This window comes from Oncorhynchus mykiss, chromosome 12 (assembly GCF_013265735.2).
Source record: "Oncorhynchus mykiss isolate Arlee chromosome 12, USDA_OmykA_1.1, whole genome shotgun sequence".
NCBI lineage: Eukaryota > Metazoa > Chordata > Actinopteri > Salmoniformes > Salmonidae > Oncorhynchus > Oncorhynchus mykiss.
Genome location: NC_048576.1, coordinates 34,331,892 through 34,352,193, shown reverse-complemented (window position 1 = coordinate 34,352,193; position 20,302 = coordinate 34,331,892). Strand labels below are relative to the sequence as shown.

General features: G+C 43.0%; 1 protein-coding gene across 7 annotated transcripts in view; it reads right to left on the bottom strand.

The window, feature by feature from the left end:
• Positions 1-20,302, bottom strand: part of abr (ABR activator of RhoGEF and GTPase) — a 225,502-nt gene that overhangs the window by 7,816 nt on the left and 197,384 nt on the right. Inside the window, exon 1 of one of the 7 annotated variants that reach the window (XM_036937438.1) lies at positions 16,494-17,117. The exons of the other annotated variants lie outside the window; for them this stretch is intronic. Within the exon in view, the coding sequence (XP_036793333.1) occupies positions 16,494-16,694 (201 nt within the window). The 5' untranslated portion in view covers positions 16,695-17,117. Of the gene's footprint in view, positions 1-16,493; positions 17,118-20,302 lie in introns of those variants that run through there. 7 annotated transcript variants of the gene reach the window in all.

Below are 20,302 nucleotides of genomic sequence, written 5' to 3'. Positions count from 1 at the left end.
AATTTTATGTCATTTTAATGGACAGAAAATAGTTTTTCTTTCAAAAACAAGGACATTTCTAAGTGACCCCAAACTTTTGAACGATACTATAAAATGGGAAAAAGCACAACCCCTGGCCCTGTCTCCCTTTCCCAATGGACACTCCGCCTTGTCTCGACCCTCAAGCATTTCAGCAGCGGTAAAGAGAACCTGGCCCACAACCAGATGACAGTTCGACTTACAAGAACTAACAGGAACAAGATGAAACCGAGCATAGCAATACAATGGTAGCGAACAGAAAGGGCATCCGCAGTACTTCCATTGTGTTAGCATATTGTAATGACCGGATTTATTTTGCGAAAGGGGGCTTTCTTGTGTGCTGTATTTTCATCTCAATCAATGTGATTCATAGTGAAATGAGGTAAATGTGATACACATGTGACTCCAAACTTTTGAACGGTAGTGTACGTTTGGCTGTCTCTAGGGGTAAGCAGCAGCTATGGCTGATGTCTGGCTCACCCTCTTCACTGTTCTCAGGCAGAGCTGGCCTTTTTCTCATGATGCCCTGGGAGAATAGAGCTCTGACATGATCTATGATGAGACGTGTGTGTGTGTGTGTGTGTGTGTGTGTGTGTGTGTGTGTGTGTGTGTGTGTGTGTGTGTTCGATACACACACACACCAGAGCCACTCTGACTAGTCTAGCACTTCTACAGCGAGGAGCTAATGCCTTTTTTTGGCTGATTCAGCAGTTCCCTGTGTATCACAATTACACTTATGTCATTACTACCTTCCTAGATTATGTGCTTGTCGGTCTTAAAAGCCCCATAATCGTTTATTGCTGAGCGAGCGCAAGGCCAGCACACTTACCTTATCGTAACTTTACAGTAGGGTAGAACTTTGCATTTAGGGAGTGTAATTAATTACCTAATAAAAAGCTTTTTTGTATCAGTTATTAAGACATCTATTACCATTAGGGTGCAGAGATAATCACAACACCCTGACAACACCAGCGCCAGGAGTCTTTCTGGGCAGGAGCCCAAACAGACTGATGAGGCCTCCTGTAACCATGTAGCCCACCAAAACAGGCCCTAAAAACAATATACAGTGTATCTCTTGCTCTCGACATTATTACAAGTGGAGTCAAATTGGGTTACATAAAAATACAAAGACCCTTTAATGCAGCCGAGCTGTGTGTAGTCAACACACCCACTTGACCCCTCAATCACTCCACCCGTTCACTTCTAATGCTATGCTGCTTTATTAAGAACTCCAGAAAGAACTTCATTTTTCTTGCCTGGGAAGTGAGCTGGTTCAAGGGGAGACCACATTGCTAAGGTAGTATTTTATAGTGCAAACTGCAACTGAATCAGTACGGTTCTAGACTATATATTCTCATCCTATCACAGAGGATGGATGGATGGGAACAGGTTAAGGTTGTTTGAAAATGTTGCTTTGAAGTTTAGACATGGAAATAATGATCTCCCCAGTGTGACTTGGGGTTGTGCCCAGCTGGCTGGTAAAACAAAGGGAGATGATGAAAAAAAAGTTGTCTTGAGTGACAGTCCAGGAAACCAATCAGAGGGAAGAATATATGAGGTGAAGCATGCACAAAAAGAAAGAGGGCGGGTCCTCAAATCCCAAGAGATGAATCACAGTGCCAAAACCTCCCTATCCTGGGAACCTCTGAAACAAATTGGTAGCGTGTGTTAGTAGAAGAAAGAAAGACTTAGAAGAAAGACAAGGAGGGCTGGTGGAAGGATAAAGTATATAGAAAACATCCTAAACCAAACGATGGTTCCAATTAGGACCTCATCACTCCTCCAGAACTCAAAGCCTCCATTGTGCTGCCTAAAACACTGTGACTGACTGGGGAGTGGATCATAACACATGATAATAGTGTATAAATGCATATCCACACTGAATACACTGTACAATCATCTTTCTTTCATGTGGCACAGAATCTACTGCATGATAAAAATAGAAGAGGTAAAACTATGAATCAAATTAGTGCTTAAAATGTCAAATACAGGCCTTTGAGAGAAAAGCGAGCGAGCCAGAGAGAGCGATGACAGAAAAAGCATGAGGGTGAGTATGTGCATGAATGAGTAACAATGTGATGTGTTCCGTTTAGCCATCATGATGCTCAGTTTGGTGGGAACGCATTGTTCTCTGAGTAGCCCCTAGGCTCTGAGGTCTGACTCTCAGACTGTGTGTGTGTGTGTGTGTGTGTGTGTGTGTGTGTGTGTGTGTGCGTGTGTGTGTAATGCTACATGACCAAAAGTATGTGGACACCTGCTCGTCGAACATCTCATTCCAAAATCATGGGCATTAATATGAAGTTACTCTTTCCTTTGCTGCTATAACAGCCTCCACTCTTCTGGGAAGGCTTTCCACTAGATGTTGGCACATTGATGACACATTAGTGAGGTCGGGCACTAATGTTGGGCGATTAGGCCTGGCACGCAGACGGCGTTCCAATTTATCCCAAAGTTCTTAGATGTGGTTGAGGTCAGGGCTCTGTGCAGGCCAGTCAAGTTCTTCCACACTGATCTCGACAAACCATTTCTGTATGGACCTCGCATTGTGAACGGGCATTGTGATGCTGAACAGGAAAGGGCCTTCCCCAAACTTTTGATACAAAGTTGGAAGCACAGAATCGCCTAGAATGTCATTGTATGCTGTAGAGTTTAGATTTCTCATCACTGGCACTAAGGGGCCTGAACCATGAAAAACAGCCCCAGACCATTATTCCTCCTCCACCAAACTTTACATTTGGCACTATGCATTCAGGCAGGTAATGTTCACCTGACATCCAGCTAACCCAGATTAGTCCGTCAGACTGCCAGATGGTGAAGCATGATTCATCAGTCCAGAGAACGCCTTTCCACTGCTTCAGAGTCCAATGGTGGTGAGCTTTACACCATTCCAGCCAACACTTGCCATTGTCCATGGTGATCTTAGGCTTGTGTGCGGCTACTCAGCCATGGAAAGCCATTTCATGAAGCTCCCGACGAACAGTTCTTGGGCTGACGTTGCTTCCAGAGGCAGTTTGGATCTCTGTAGTGAGTGTTCCAACCGAGGAGAGACATTCAGCACTCTGCGATCCTGTTCTGTGAGCTTGTGTGGTCTAACAGTGCTCAGCTGAGCAGTTGTTGCTCCTAGACGTTTCCACTTTACAATAACAACACTTACAGTTGACCGGGGCAGCTCTAGCAGGGCAGAAATTTGACGAACTGACTTGATGGAAAGGTGGCATCCTATGACGGTGCCACATTACACTGAGCTCTTCATTAAGGCCATTCCACTGCCAATACCAGCGCCTCTACACAAGCACCCACGCACACTGTGTTACTATGGCAACCGAGAGGGGGGAAATAATTATTGATGGAAAGTGAGTGGATGAGAAGATAAGGCAGGAGGAGAGCCAACTCAGGTTACTGTGAGGTCACCACTTATCTGCAATGTGCTTCTTCACATGGTATAGAATAGGTCAGTGAACAGTGGCTGCCACAAATTTATGCGCATCCACTGAGTATACATCAAACATTTACATATGCAGGGAAACACAACAAACTATACACACACATACTGTACTTGGCGTATGATGAGATGCCCTTCTACTCATCCCACTGCTGTTGCCTATGGGGGACAAAGCACAGACCAGGCAGGACTGAAGTAGGTAGACAAACAGATGCTGAGGTCCCTCTGGAGAGGTTTCCATTCTAGATAACTCTCCAGAGTATACTGTATCTACAACACATGGCAGTCTCCATCTCCATCAACCGGTTACCTGCTTCTAACATAGGACATAAAATGACAGATCTAGGTTGGGGAGTTTGGTGAAAGAAACTGGTTTGTGAATGATGCATGCGAAACAGTCATGGGTCTTTTGAGTAAGAAAAACAACTGTAGATGGTACATACAGTTGAAGTCGAAAGACTACATACACCTTAGCCAAGTACATTTAAACTCAGTTTTCACAATTCCTGACATTTAATCATAGTAAAAATTCCCTGTCTTAGGTCAGTTAGGATCACCACTTTATTTTAAGAATGTGAAATGTCAGAATAATAGTAGAGAGAATGATTTATTTCAGCTTTTATTTCTTTCATCACATTCCCAGTGGGTCAGAAGTTTACATACACTCAATTAGTATTTGGTAGCACTGCCTTTAAATTTTTACCTTGGGTCAAACGTTTTGGGTAGCCTTCCAAAAGCTTCCCACAATAAGTTGGGTGAATTTCGGCCCATTCCTCCTGACAGAGATGGTGTAACTGAGTCAGGTTTGTGGGCCTCTTCGCTCGCACACGCTTTTCAGTTCTGCCCACAGATTTTCTATAGGATTGAGGTCAGGGCTTTGTGATGGCCACTCCAATACCTTGACTTTGTTGTCCTTGAGCCATTTTGCCACAACTTTGGAAGTATGCTTGGGGTCATTGTCCATTTGGAAGACCCATTTGCGACCAAGCTTCAACTTCCTGACTGATGTCTTGAGATGCTGCTTCAATATATCCACATAATTTTCCTGCCTCATGAAGCCATCTATTTTGTGAAGTGCACCAGTTCCTCCTGCAACAAAGTAACCCCACAGCATGATGCTGCCACCCCCATGCTTCACGGTTGGGATGGTGTTCTTCGGCTTGCAAGCCTCCCCCTTTCCCCCCCAAACATAACGATGGTCATTATGGCCAAACAGTTCTATTTTTGTTTCATCAGACCAGAGGACATTTCTTCAAAAGGTACGATCTTTGTCCCCATGTGCAGTTGAAAACCGTAGTCTGCTTTTTTTTGGCGGTTTTGGACCAGTGGCTTCTTCCTTGCTGAGTGGCCTTTCAGGTTATGTCGATATAGGACTCGTTTTACTGTGGATATAGATACTTTTGTACATTTTCCCTCCAGCATCTTCACAGGGTCCTTTGCTGTTGTTCTGGGATTGATGAGCGTACTTTGGTGCGGAAAGTGCACATCTCTAGGAGACAGAACGCGTCTCCTTCCTGAGCGGTATAACGGCTGCGTGGTCCCATGGTGTCAATACTTGCGTACTATTGTTTGTACAGATGAACGTGGTACCTTCAGGCGTTTGTAAATTGCTCCCAAGGATGAACCAGACTAGAGTGGTAGTCCACTCTAGGTCTTGGCTGATTTCTTTTGATTTTCCCATGATGTCAAGCAAAGAGGCACCAAGCTTGAAGGTAGGCCTTGAAATACATCCACAGGTACACCTCCAATTGACTCAAATTAAGTCATTCTAAAGCCATGACATCATTTTCTGGAATTTTCCAAGCTGTTTAAAGGCACAGTCAACATAGTGTATGTAAACTTCTGACCGACTGGAATTGTGATACAGTGAATTATAAATGAAATAACCTGTCTGTAAACAAGTGTTGAAAAAAATTACTTGTGTCATGCACAAGGTAGATGTCCTAATAGACTTGCCAAAACTATAGTATGTTAACAAGGAATTTGTGGAGTGGTTGAAAAATGTGTTTTAATGACTCCAACCTACATGTATGTAAACTTCCAACTTCAACTGTATACATACAATGCCTTCAGAAAGTATACTCCTTCATACCCCTTGACTTATTCCACATTTTGTTGTATTACAGCCTGAATTCCCCAAAAAATGTATCACACATCTACACAAAATACCCCATAATGACAAAGTAAAAACATGTTCTTTGAAATGTTTACAAATGTATTGAAAATTAAATCCAGAAAACCATTTAAATAAGTATTCACACCCCTTTGCTATGCCACTCCAAACTGAGCTCAGGTGCATCCAATTTCCTTTAATCATCCTTGAGATGTTGCTACAACTTGATTGGAATCCACCTGTGGCCTATTTAATTATTTGGACATGATTTAGAAATAAACACACCTATCTATTTAAGGTCCCACAGTTGACAGTGCATGTCAGACAGAAACTATACCATGAAGTCCAAGGAACTGTCTGTAGATCTCAGAGATATAATTGTGATGAGGCATATCTGGGAAAGGGTATAAACCCATTTCCAGAGTGTTGAACATTTCCAAGAGCAGTGTTCTACATCATTGGTAAATTGAAAAAAATATGGAACTACACAGACTGTGTAACTGACCAAACTGAGCAACCGGGCAAGAAGGACCTTAGTCAGGGAGGTAACCAAGAACCCAATGACCATTCTGACACAACTACAGAGTTCCTTGGCTGAGATGGGAGAACCTGCCAGAAGGACAACAGTCTTCACCAATCTGGGTTTATGGTAGAGTGACCAGACGGAAGCCACTCCAGAGAAAAAGGCACATGACAGCACGTCTGGAGTTTGCAAAAAGGCACATGAAAGACTACAACCATAAGGCAAAAGATTCTGTGGTCTGAATGCAAAGCGCTATGTCTGGAGAAAAACAGGCACAGCTCATCACCCGTCTAGCACCATCCCTACCGTGAAGCATGGTGGAGGCAGCATCATGCTATGGGGATGCTTTTCAGAGGCAGGGACTGGGAGACTGGTAAGAATTGAGGAAACAATTAATTGAGCTAAATACAGGCAATCCTTGAGATCCTGATTCAGAGTGCAAACGACAGACTGGAGAAAATATTTACGTTCCATCAGGACAATGACTCCAAGCATACAGCCAAAGTAACGCTAGAACGGCTTCAGAACAAGAATGTGAATGTCCATGAGTGGCTCAGGCAAATCGCAGGCATGAATCCCATTGAAAATCTATACAAAAACTTGCAGATTGCTGTTCACCACCTTACTTAAAGCCTTTTATTTTGGGGTGTTGCTATAGGCCACCAAGTCAGTATCTAAATAATGTGTGTGAAATGTTTGATAGTGCATGTGATGCAAACAGAGAGGTCTACTTTCTTGGGGACCTGAATATTGGCGGCTTTTCATCAAGCTGTCAAGAGGAAACTTCTTACTGTAACCAGTGCCTGTAATCTGGTTCGGGTTATTAATCAACCTACCAGGGTGTTTACAAACACTACAGGAACAAGATCATCCACATGTATCAATCACTTTTTTACTAATACTGTAGACCTTTGTTCAAACAGCTGGGCCTAAAATAGTGTATAAGAGATCATACAAAATACTTTGCTGTGACTTATGTTAAAAATATTTGTTGGTCTGATGTGATTAATGCGGAGCATCCAGACGCTGCACTTGATGAATTTATGAAATTGCTTCTTACAATTATTGATAAACATGAACCTGTTAAGAAACTGACTGTTAGAACTGTTAAGGCTCCATGGATTGATGAGGAATTGAAGAACAGTATGGTTGAAAGAGATGGGGCTAAAGGAGTGGCTAATAAGTCTGGCTGCGCATCTGACTGGTTGACTTACAGCAAATTAAAAAATGATGTCACCAAACTCAACAAAAAACAGAAGAACCCGTATTATGAAGGCAAGATCAATGATATAAAGAATGATGGGAAAAAAACTCCATCTTTCATATTTTATTTTAATGATTACTTCATTGGCAAAGCTGGCAAACTTAGGAAGTAAATGACAACAATGAACAGTGAGCCACTGTATTCAAACATAAAAAACAAATAATGAAAGAAAACCATTGCAAGTTTGAATTTTGTAAAGTTAGTGTAGGCGTGGAAAAATGTATAATGACAAACTGGCATTGACAACTTCGATGGAAAGCTACTGAGGATGGTAGCTGACACTATAGCCACTCCTATAGCTTTAATCTAAGTCTAGAGGAAAGTCTGTTCTCAGGCCTGGAGAGAAGCCAGAGTAATTCAGCTACCCAAGACTGGTAAAGCAGCCTTTACTGGTTCTAACAGCAGGCCTATAATCTCTGTAAACAAATTAACAACAGACTTTCAGCATGCTTATAGAGAAGGGCACACAACATATTCTGCACTGAAGCAAATGACTGAGGATTGGTTGAAAGAAATTGATAAGAATATTGTGGAAGATGTACTGTTAAATTTCAACGCAGCCTTTGATATTATTGACCATATCCTGTTGTTGAAAAAAACTCAAAGGGTTTTGTTTAATGGAAGCTTCTATAATATCAAACATGTAAAGTGTGGTGTACTGCAGGGCAGCTCTCTAGGCCCTCTACTCTTTTCTATTTTTACCAATGACCTGCCACCGGCATTAAATAAAGCATGTGTCAAAGTATGCTGATGATTCAACCATATATGCATCAGCAACCACAGCTAATGAAGTCACTGAAACCCTTAAAGAGTTGCAGTCTGTTTTGGAATGGGTGGCCAGAAATAAACTGGTCCTGAACATCTCCAAAACTACGAGCATTGTATATGGTACAGATCATTTCCTAAGTTCTAGGCCTCAGCTGAATCTGGTAATGAATGATGTGGCTGTTGAACAAGTTGAGTAAACTAAATTACTTGGCATTACCTTAGATTGTAAACTGTCATGGTCAAAACATAGATTCAATGGTTGTAAAGATTGGGAGAGTTCTGCCCGTAATAAAGAGATGCTCTGCTTTTTCGACACCACACTCCAGTGCTGCAAGGAAAGATCTAGCTAAGTTGTAGCTGGCCCAGAACAGAGTGGCACGTCCTGCTCTTCATTGTAATCAAAGGGCTGATATAAATACTATGCATGCCATTCTCTCTTGGCTAAGAGTTGAGGAGAGACTGACTGCATCACTTCTTCTTTTTCTAAGAAACATTCATGTGTTGAAAATCCCAAATGGTTTGTATAGTCAACTTACACACAGCTCTGACACACACACTTACCCCCACCAAACATGCCACCAGGGGTCTTTTCACAGTCCCCAAATCCAGAACAAATTCAATAAAGCATACAGTATTATATAGAGCCATTATTGCATGGAACTCTGTTCCATCTCATATTGCTCAAATAAACAGCAAACCTGGTTTCAAAAAATGAATAAAGCAACACCTTACGGCACTACATTTGTGTGTATGCATTGATATGTAGCCTACATGTACCTTTCTAAAAACAATGTAGTGCTGTCCTTGAGCTGTTCTGGTCTATGAATGTTCTGTATTGTGTCATGTTTCATGTTTTGTGTGGGACCCAGGAAGAGTAGCTGCTGATTTTGCAACAGCAAAATGGGGATCCTAATAACATACTCTCTGAAGGCGCTGTACATACAATACATACATCATGTATGTGGAACTTTAAAAGCACTGCTATGTTTCACAACATGACAATGTTGTAAATTGACAATGACATCAGGGAAGAAACGTGTGCACTCTGATTATACAGACACTCTCCATAATCTTTCATTAATCCATTGTTGGATTAATTGGGGATGTTAATGTATTTTGGCAGCGATATTTAAAGCAGCACTTAATTATGATGAAGTATGGAATTGTCATACGCTGAATTCATTAATTCCTCTCCTTGTACCTTTCACTTTCTGTTCACTGGGACACTACAATTTAAATATTTATTATGTGACTGACTGTTCTGTTTTAAATGAGCAATAAGCAGCAATGTTCACATCCAGTTTAATTAGTGACTAGCTAGCTCAACTGCATGGGCCGTGGGTTTCATTTGATTAAAAACACCAACCTAGGGATTGTTTAATAAGTCCTGTAAAAACAAGACCCTCATCATTTTTTCTGCTAACAGATTATATTATCGGCTTGATGATTGTAAACAAAAACAAAGCAATATGAGATGATATTCTGAGTCAAAAATTTGCTGTAGATTAACATAAGTGTAAATACACATAATATAGTAATTATGCAAATCCCTCTACTTAGTAATAATATGATGCCTCGGTAAACAGCTGCTGATGTCATGATTGACATGTGAGAAGGCCTCCATGACTCCGGTTGCCATGAGCATCCTGGCAAGACTTCCTGGTTTGAGCCAACCAGTATGCTTCTCAGCAGGTGGAGAGTTGGGATTGGCCATAGACCAGCCCAAGCAACCGATCACAGCCTTCTAAAGGCAGTGTGTCTCAGTCATACAGTATAAGATCCAGCTTCATAAACATCATGCAACATAAAGGCATCTGCTTAAAGAGGAGGCTTATGCAACAGCATGTTCCTGCCTGCAGCAAGTGTGACTAACACTGATGATTTATTTACATGTATATTTAGTTCAGGAGAGCGCGTGACCTGTCCTTTAGTCACCAGCCGGGACACTAATGTTCTCAGTTCTGTTCACTACAGAGAGTGGACCCATGAAGGGCAGCCTTACAGTAGCCTGCAGAGTGGAGGACAGAGAGAGGAGGACGTTCTTATGATTGGCGGTTGCAACATCGTCTCTCTGTTTTATCTTCTGTTAACTCATAGAAGGATGATTCTCATGAAACCAGTTTTAAAATGTCTGTAGCAAATTGAGGTACAAAACCATGATGCATTTCCTAAAATCTATTATAATTCTGAATACTAAGATGTCTAGTTTACTGCAAAGGGTCTTATTTTAAATACATTGAACATTTGCGCCCGAATTATTGAAATGCATCCGGATTACATTTAGGTCAATTTTATACATTACATCATAATAATAGTTATGAAAATGATAAGTAGAGATCCTAATCTCAGTGATTCAAGAGAATATATATATATATTTTTTTTTTGTTTATAGTTTTGTGAGAATGACCCAAGAGTGCTTTTTCAATTGCATTATCAAACACATTTTCAATACCTTGATGACTTTCTTCTTGGTCTTGGATGGAAAGTGTTTGTTAGCCTGCTGCATTTAGCAACACCATTGAGTGTTTGAGAGGATATTTTGTTTTACTTTCATTCCTCTAGTCTAGCCAAATGCTAATAGCCTGTGTTGGTAGACACTCGTTAGCCAAAACAACCCACCGCTCTTATGAATCCAGACCACTGAGAGACTTGTAATGAACTATACCAAACGGAGTTGTTTAACACTCCTAGACCAGGTATTCCCAAACCCCCAGGGGTACGTGCAAATGCCTTCGGGGGTACGCCAACTAAAAATGTGGTTCACATTTAAAAAAATATATATATATATATATATTTTTTTTTTTACTTCACATTTTCAAACAGTCCATTTATATTTTCCAACGGTGCTATACATTAGGGTGAGGTTCTTTTCAAGCCCGAGTAGCCTCGTTTCAATGCCAAAAATAAAATTAAACCATCTAGTGTTCAGAGAAATAACAACACAATGTCAAATACAGGTCGCCTTGTCAAATACATAATTAACATCCGATCACATTAACAGTTACTCTCTCACGGGAATTCCACTAACGTAGCCAAACGTCACTGCCGCTCATGTTGGTATCTGTACTGATGGTGCAAAAGCCATGACAGGGAGACATAGTGGAGTGGTAATGCACGTGCAAGCAGTTGCTCTCGACGCCATTTGGGTACACTGCAGCATCCACCGAGAGGCTCTTGCTGCCAAGGGAATGCCTGACAGCTTGAAAGATGTTTGACACTACAGTGATAATGGTTATCTTTGTTAAATTAAGGCCCATGAACTCTCGTGTATTTTCTGCACTATGCAATGATATGGGCAGCGACCATGTAACGTATTGACACGTTTTTTGAATTGCGAGACAAGCTTAAAGTTCTTTACTGACCATAATTTTCACTTGTCTGACCGCTTGCATGATGATGAGTTCTCACACGGCTGGCCTATCTGGGTGATGTTTTTTTCTCATCTGAATGATCTGAATCTAAGATTTACAGGGACTCTCCGCAACTACACTACCATTTAAAAGTTTGGGGTCACTTAGAAATGTCCTTGTTTTTGAAAGAAAAGCACATTTCTGTCCATTAAAATAACATCAAATTTATCAGAAATACAGTGATTTTTAATGGAATATCTACATAGAGGCCCATTAACAGCAACGATCACTCCTGTTCCAATGGCACGTTGTGTTCGCTAATCCAAGTTTATCATTTTAAAAAGGCTAATTGATCATTAGAAAACCCTTTTGAAATTATGTTAGCACAGTTGAAAACTGTTGTTCTGATTAAAGAAGCATTAAAACTGGCCTTCTTTAGTATCTGAAGTATCAGCATTTGTGGGTTCAATTACAGGCTCAAAATGGCCAGAAACAAAGAACTTTCTTCTGAAACTCGTCAGTCTATTATTGTTCTGAGAAATGAAGGCTATTCCATGTGAGATATTGCCAAGTGTGGCAGGCTTACAAAAACAACATTTGAGAGTGTGCTGACCCTGCTGCTAGAGGGGGTACGCAGCTGGAGGTTGAATGTTTGAAGGGGTACGGGACTGTAAAAAGTTTGGGAACCACTGTCCTAGACTATTTGGATGATTCACGAAGGCCCCATGGAGGGAGAGACAGAGACAAAAAATACCCACTCTTCTACCAGGGGCAGCAGGTTTGACCCAGCCCAGCAGGGAGAGGGTCATCTTGGGTAGCAGCCTGAGGATGCTCCCCTGCCCCCTCCACCCCTCATGGAGAGCATTAGCCAGCCCGAGGGTGTCTGGTGGGGGAGCGTGGGGGACAGAGAAGGGCTGGACCCCCTTTAGTGACAGTCAGATTTATATGCCCTATAAAACACTCCATTAGAGTACTGGCTGGCATTTGAAAGCCCTTTAAAGAGGCACGGGGGTATGAAACAGTAACATGTCATCTACACTAATCAGCATACTCAAATGGAATACCATCATTTTCTGTGTGGAGATGTTATACTTCATACTCTGTCATACTCCAAACCAGCAGGAAACTGCTGTTGTTCCCGTTTTCCCTGCTTTTGCTCGTCATGATTCCTAAGGATACTGTAACTGAAGCCCACCAAGGGGTAAAAAAAACAACATTATAAACTGGGTGGTTCGAGCCCTGAATGCTGATTGGCTGACAGCCGTGGTATATCAGACCATATACCACGGGTATGACAAAAAGTGTTTTACTGCTCTAATTACATTGGTAACCAGTTTATAATAGCAATAAGGCACCTCGGGTTTGTGATATATGGCCAATATACCATGGCTAAGGGCTGTATCGAGACACTATGCTGCGTCGTGCTTAAGAACAGCCCTTAGCCGTGGTATATTGGCCATATACCACACCTCCTCGGGCCTTATTGCTTAAATAACTCACCAAAATGGAAATCAGTATGGAAGAGGACATAGCCTCAAAACACAATTAACAGAAAACATAATGAACACGGTACTTAAGGGGCATAATATCGGATTCAGCCTCGAATAAACCTTTTCTCTGCCAGCCTAAGCTCTACTGGAGTCCCTCCCGCTTCTTCCTCTGCATAGTCTTAATTAGAGCTGGAAAATAAATGATCCTGTGTGCTCAGTCAGTACTCAAAACACACCTCCCTCCCAGTTTAAAACTCACTAACATGTTAAACAACATATACACACCCTTCGTCATCCTCCATCTAAATCTCACTAATACATGCTAGCAGCTACACGCCGTCACGCCCTGCAGTCTGTTCAACACACACTCTCTCTCTCTTTCCTCTCCTTCTTAGCACCTCTTAACAGCATGCGCGTGGTAGAGTGGTAATAGTAGAGATTATATAGCTGCTCCGGTCCAAAGCCTGATTCTCTGTGGTGCTGTAGGGGAAATATGGAGGGGAATAACTCACACTTTATGACCCCAGTCGGGTGAGGATCGGGCTGGGACTGAGAGGTCATTCATAGACCTGACGTTTACTCAGACCCAACCATCAAAGACTCATTCAACATGAATGAATGAGACCTCATAGCTGCATCCACGAGGGTGAAAGCATGCTCCTATGGGAGGATGTCTGTGTTAGATAGAGAGAAAAAAGGAAGTGCATGATCAAGTGTGTGAAAATATGTGCAAGCGTGAAAGTATGCATGTGTGTGTGAAGGTGTGTATTATACTGTGATTATGAGAGAGGTACAGATGTGTAAACACAGGTCAATGTGGCTCTGTGTGTGTAAACTGAGTATCAGTGTATTGAAAACCAAGAGTGTGCAGCACTTAGCTGAACAAACCAATTTATGTAATTTAAATATAAGAAGCAAAACAACCCAGATAGCCTACTCTCCCTCCCTCTCAGATTCACATATCAGGCCTGCAGTGCGGGAGGACTCAGAGGGACTCAGCCAGGGGGGGGTGTGTGGAAAGGTCTGGGATCAGCTGAGATCAGCTGATATCGATGGGGTAAAGCTGAAGGGATTTCTGCCTGTAATCCAGGCCTGATCCTGGTTCAGGCTGCAGAGTCAGGAGAGACTAGCAGAGAGGAGATATACTGTCAGCTCCAGCCATCAGAAGCAGGGAACGCTCTTTATTGACCTGTCTAAAGCAGACCTGCTCAAATACTAAGAACGGTCAGGGTTTTGCCTGTGAAGTTCAATCTATTTTAAATGATTTCAAATGATACATGAAATTATTTTAAATCGTATTTGAACCCAGGTCTAAAGTGCTGGTGCAGAGTTCACTCCAGCCCTGATCTTGGATCCTTTGTTCTAGTATAGCACCATGGTTTTGTCCTCCTTTATCATGCACATCAATTACTGCTGTTGCTCAAAGTGCTACCAGTGCAGAAATATACAGACCTAGTTTCCTCGGTCTAACACTGTGTATTGCTGCATATATGTTCACAGACATACACCTAGAAACTCCCCCCATATTAAGCAGTAGAGTGGCGAATGGTTACCAGCACATTGATATAAAAACAGGCATAGACCAACTGCCCCTGTAAAAGACTTGTAGCACCGGAGATAAAGACAGTATCTCCTAAAAAAAAAATAACCTTCTTACTCCAACACATGAGTCATGGCCTAGAACCTGAAGCAAAGGCATATTTACAACAGCAGCTGTGTGTGTGCATGTTGGGCATGCGCATGTGTGTGTGTGTGTGCATTCCCCAGACAGAGGAGTCAGTCCAACTTGAAAGAGTAGTTAGCTGGACCATGCCTCTCCTCAGCCTGGCACTCTGGTGACAGTAATTGCCATGTCTAATTAGAGAGGAATGTGTCAGTAATGCATCTCTTGCTTGGTTCCCAGGTTCCCTAATGAGTCTCACCCCGGGTTCCCAGGTGCCCTAATGAGTCTCACCCCGGGTTCCCTAATGAGTCTCACCCCGGGTTCCCTAATGAGTCTCACCCCGGGTTCCCTAATGAGTCTCACCCCGGGTTCCCTAATGAGTCTCACCCCGGGTTCCCTAATGAGTCTCACCCCGGGTTCCCTAATGAGTCTCACCCCGGGTTCCCTAATGAGTCTCACCCCGGGTTCCCTAATGAGTCTCACCCCGGGTTCCCTAATGAGTCTCACCCCGGGTTCCCTAATGAGTCTCACCCCGGGTTCCCTAATGAGTCTCACCCCGGGTTCCCTAATGAGTCTCACCCCGGGTTCCCTAATGAGTCTCACCCCGGGTTCCCTAATGAGTCTCACCCCGGGTTCCCTAATGAGTCTCACCCCGGGTTCCCAGGTGCCCTAATGAGTCTCACCCCGGGTTCCCTAATGAGTCTCACCCCGGGTTCCCTAATGAGTCTCACCCCGGGTTCCCTAATGAGTCTCACCCCGGGTTCCCTAATGAGTCTCACCCCGGGTTCCCTAATGAGTCTCACCCCGGGTTCCCTAATGAGTCTCACCCCGGGTTCCCAGGTGCCCTAATGAGTCTCACCCCGGGTTCCCTAACGAGTCTCACCCCGGGTTCCCAGGTGCCCTAATGAGTCTCACCCCGGGTTCCCAGGTGCCCTAATGAGTCTCACCCCGGGTTCCCAGGTGCCCTAATGAGTCTCACCCCGGGTTCCCAGGTGCCCTAATGAGTCTCACCCCGGGTTCCCAGGTGCCCTAATGAGTCTCACCCCGGGTTCCCAGGTGCCCTAATGAGTCTCACCCCGGGTTCCCAGGTGCCCTGCTGAGAGGATCGTTAGTCATATCCAACCTCTACCATTAAAACACACTCTTGGTATAGGGTGCCCTTAGCAAGCTGATCCTAGATCTGTGTCTATCCCCAACATCCTCACCTCAACCATTAGGGGGGAAATGCAATACTGGCTTAGATCAGTGTCTAGGGGTAAAACTTCTCAGAACAGAACAGCAGAGGGAGCAGTCTCAGACTCTCAGCTACACCAAAACACCCCTGATAACATAAACAGATCTGTTATCACACAGAGATTCACTGGCTTTGCACTGAGGGGGCAAAAAGAGCAGAGTGGTAGACGTGGAAGGAGGATGAGAGGGTGAGAAAGTGGTGGGAGGGGTGTAGTGTGTAAAATCACTGTGGCATCTCACACACACGCAGTACTCAGGGCAATAACACTGTAGCTCCGCAACAACAGTAAATGATCCCTTGTACCTAAATCATTCATTTAATGCATTTCACTACTAGTCTGTCATCTAACAGCATCAGCACAGAGCAGAGAGGCAGTGCGTTAGCTGAAGCTACAGTACGAGTTTGGTGTACATTTCACCCCAGTGCAGTGAAGTACACAGAGAGACCTTGTCAGTCCCGTAAGACCATAGAAAGAGGTAGAAAGGGATGACAACAAACACAGAGAGAAAGAGGGAGTAAAGAGAGCAAAAAAAGATTAGCAATGACAGAGAAAGAAAACCGTGACTAAGCTGATAAAAGGAGAATGAGAGAAAATAAGAAAAAGGAGGACAATAAATGAAGTAGGGACCTTTTGTCTGAGGAGCTTGCTGCGTACGCGACCCCATAGCTTGGCCCCGGTGTTGGTGTGCCTCCTGATGGCTGAGGAGGGGGTTTGAGGCTGCTGAAGCTGCTGCTGGTTGTTCTGCTGCTGGTCCACCACACAGCAGTGCTGCTCCAGCCGCTCACACACTGTGTTCAGGTTCATGTCGGACACCAGGACTTCAGTCATCCTACCTGAGACTGTGTGCTGAGACGTCTGGCCCACAAGGGGTTAATATGAACTAACAGGAAGTAAAATCTCAAAGGTATCCACTTCCAGAGTGGTCAGATCCAGTACTGTCCAGAAAATCCTCACGTCTAAGGTTGGGGATTTTCTTCTAAATGTTGAGACGAAAAAAGGTCTCCCTCAGTTGAAGGTGAAAATGTCCGTTTCAAATGTAAGATGAGGCAACAAGGAAGGCACAACGTATGACGGGCAGCTTCAATCCGTGAGAACAGAGAATCCTGAGATGGTTTTCAGTCTTCTTCTAAAGCCGGAGAATTCCACACTGGTCCCTCTCTGGGATGTCAAGACTATTCCACACTGTGCTTCTGCCAGCATCTCCACGGTTCACAATCTGATTTCCAGTAACGCAAACAGAGACACGGAGCACAGTGCGAGGGTGAGAGAGAGAGAGAGGAGGGATGGTGGGAGAGAGAGGGGGGGGAGAGCTGCTGCCGTCACCAGCCCTGTTTCTCCAGATGTGAGAACACACCTCCAACAAACTGAGAAAAAGAAAGAGATTAAGAAAGAAAGAACTACAGAGAGAGAAAGATGACAAACCCTGTTGTGTGCCTTTCCTCTTAGCCTTCATGCATGTTATCATTTCCCACAACTGGTAACCAATCAAGGAAGTGAGTAAAATTGGGAAAGTAAGGAATGTGAGGGAGAGAGAGAAGAGGGCAATGTGACTGAGACAAGAGGTTTATTTAGACCCCATCTGAACTGGGACCACATTTCAGCTACATGTAATCTAGAGATTAATCATAATCTCAAAGAACAATATGACATTTTCACTGCTGATTTGAAGGTTGAAAAAAAGGTACTAAATAGTTCTCACACTGACACACCCTCTCGTAATCTGACAAGCACATATTTTTCCTCCATGCCTTCCATCCTCCACTCTCTCACCCCCCATCTCTCCCTCTTTATCCTCCCCCTTTTCTCTTCAGCTCTCTCCCTGTGTGCATGTTGCCATGCATTTTCTCCAGATTACTTCTCCACGCTCCACTGAGTCCTCTGCCCATTATTTGTGTGTGTGTGTGTGTGTGTGTGTGTGTGTGTGTGTGTGTGTGTGTGTGTGTGTGTGTGTGTGTGTGTATGTATGTATGTATATATCAGTGTGTGTGTGTGTGTGTTAAGAGCGGGATTCCTCCAGCCCCTCAGCCCCTCTCCCCTGCCCCTAGGGAGATGCAGGGCTAATTGACCCCCAGTGTTTCCACTACGCTAGTTAACCCCTTACCCCCACCACCCTCAGCCGTCCAGACACATATCAGGGAATCATTCATATGGGTCTTTCTATAAACTAGGCTATCAGTTAGGATTTCCTACAATGGAAAACTTGTTACAGCTGTTGATAAGTCATTGATAATAATCTGCTATTTTTTTTTTCATCATTACATTAAGGGGAGATCATAGCTATATTCAATAAAATTCACAAGTTGATTTAAAACCCTTTATCACGGTTGTCTTGACAGATTTCTCCAAAAACGTGTGACATAAAACATTGCATTTTTGTCAGTGTAAGTTGTTGTTATATCCTATATTAAGCATTAATCAGTTAAATCAGACATTACACTTGAACCCTGTAAGAATCCTGTATAGAGAGCTCAGAAATGCTGTGTAAGTACATAACGTTTTGTGTTACATGGTGGAAACAGTTTTCATAGGCACACAAATAATACATGAGATTGAAAAATGGAATACTTCTAACTGAAAGTGTCACCTTACCTCGATACTTAAAACCTAAATCATTAATGTGGTTCTTCAATAATTATGCATAATACCTTGAATGCACAGTTGGTGTTGAACTGTTTAATTACACTGATATTTTCACACATCATCATCATCTGATCGAGGGAGGAATTCTCCAAATGACAGCCAAGTGAGAAACAGCTGTTGTGTTAGTGCATGATGCAATGCAACAACAGCCCAAGTGCCGGAAAAAAGTTTTTTGCGAGGAATGTCCAAAATATTTTGCTCTCTCATTCGCAGTGGCGATTTTATCAGTGAATTCCTGGTGCGTCAAAAAAAAAAAAAAGCCCCTACACAACACTCAACAATACATTAATTGCATTATAACGGTGCCCACAAACTGTTAGGGCCTACATAAAGGAGTCCCAACAGCATTCCCAACACCTTACCACTGCTACACCTGGCTGTCAGCAGAGCCTTGTCTGGCAGAAAAACTGTTCATTCAACCTCATTTGCTGCCTTTTAAAACAATATAGCTGACATGGCTGACTTGCTTAAACAAATGTGGTTTCTACTGACAATTGAGATGTGCAAACTATGGCATAAGCGGAAAACGGATAAGAGGCAATCCATAATTTCAATTAAGACATTACTGAGAGAGCTAGGATGGATGTGGTCAATATAAATATTTGTTTAGCACTTTTGAAATGTACAGCGACAGAATTCAAAACATGGGCCATTCTTACAGTGTTCTCCCTGTACACCAAGTCAGAACCGTAGGATAAATAAAGGGGGCATATAAGCAGACAATGAAAGCTCTTCCAATATTCAATGATTACATTTCTCTATATAAAAGGTTATAGGCTACATGTGCACCACCAAGTCAGAACATTAGGTCGAAATTAAGAGGGAAAAATAGATCAAATTATTAGGGTGAGGCACATGGGCTACTAACAGCTTACTACACATAAACTTAGTATTACTTTCTTAGCTACAGTATACATACCTCCCTGGCAAATTACATAATTTATGAGGCAGCATACAATACATTTTTGGACTCACTTTGTTGTGCTGTGCTCATTTGAACAGGAAGGTGGTGTGGCGGTCCTTCGTGGGAAAATTGTGTCATCAAACTTTGTCATCAAAGTCTGGCATTCTCTGGATTTATGGTGCTTTCAACTGGGAACTCGGGGGGGGGGGGGGGGGGGGGGGGGGGGACAAGGTTGAATCGTGATGACGTCAGTGATCTTCAGGTCATAGCTCTAGAAAGAGGACAGTGTTCCCGACTTACAATTCTGAGTTGGATGAACGTTCAAAACGTATTTTCCCATCCCGTTTTTTCCCCGAGTTCCCAGTTGCCTTGATCTCACTGAAGTCAGATTTCCCAGTTCCGAGGTAACAGTTATTTTGAGTGCGGCAGAAATCATGCTGGATTGACAGCGTGGTCAACATTGAATGTTGATCATTTTAAGCTTGGAAAAGAGACCCTTAAACCCATACTTGGGACCACACAGCCACTCAACTTAATAGCAAGCTAGTGATTGCTTTGCAATGCTTGCAGTTAGCCACTGATTCCTTCCAAACCACTCATTGTTGAATTTGCAATTTCCAACTTGTTATGTAATATTTATGCCCAATGGCCGATGAGCACCGATACATTTTATCTATAATTTATCTTCATATGACAAGGGTTAAAAAGGATTTGCCAGTAGAAAGTATGATGTTGACATGATCAGTCCAATCAAAGCTACTGTACATATGTGATTTTATTTCATTTTATCTGTGGCCAATGACCTTGAGCCATCTTGGATGGGCACTTCTAATGTAACTCTATGGCAGCACGAAGGGTCTTGAATTTTCGAGCTCTACCCTTTGATTTGGTG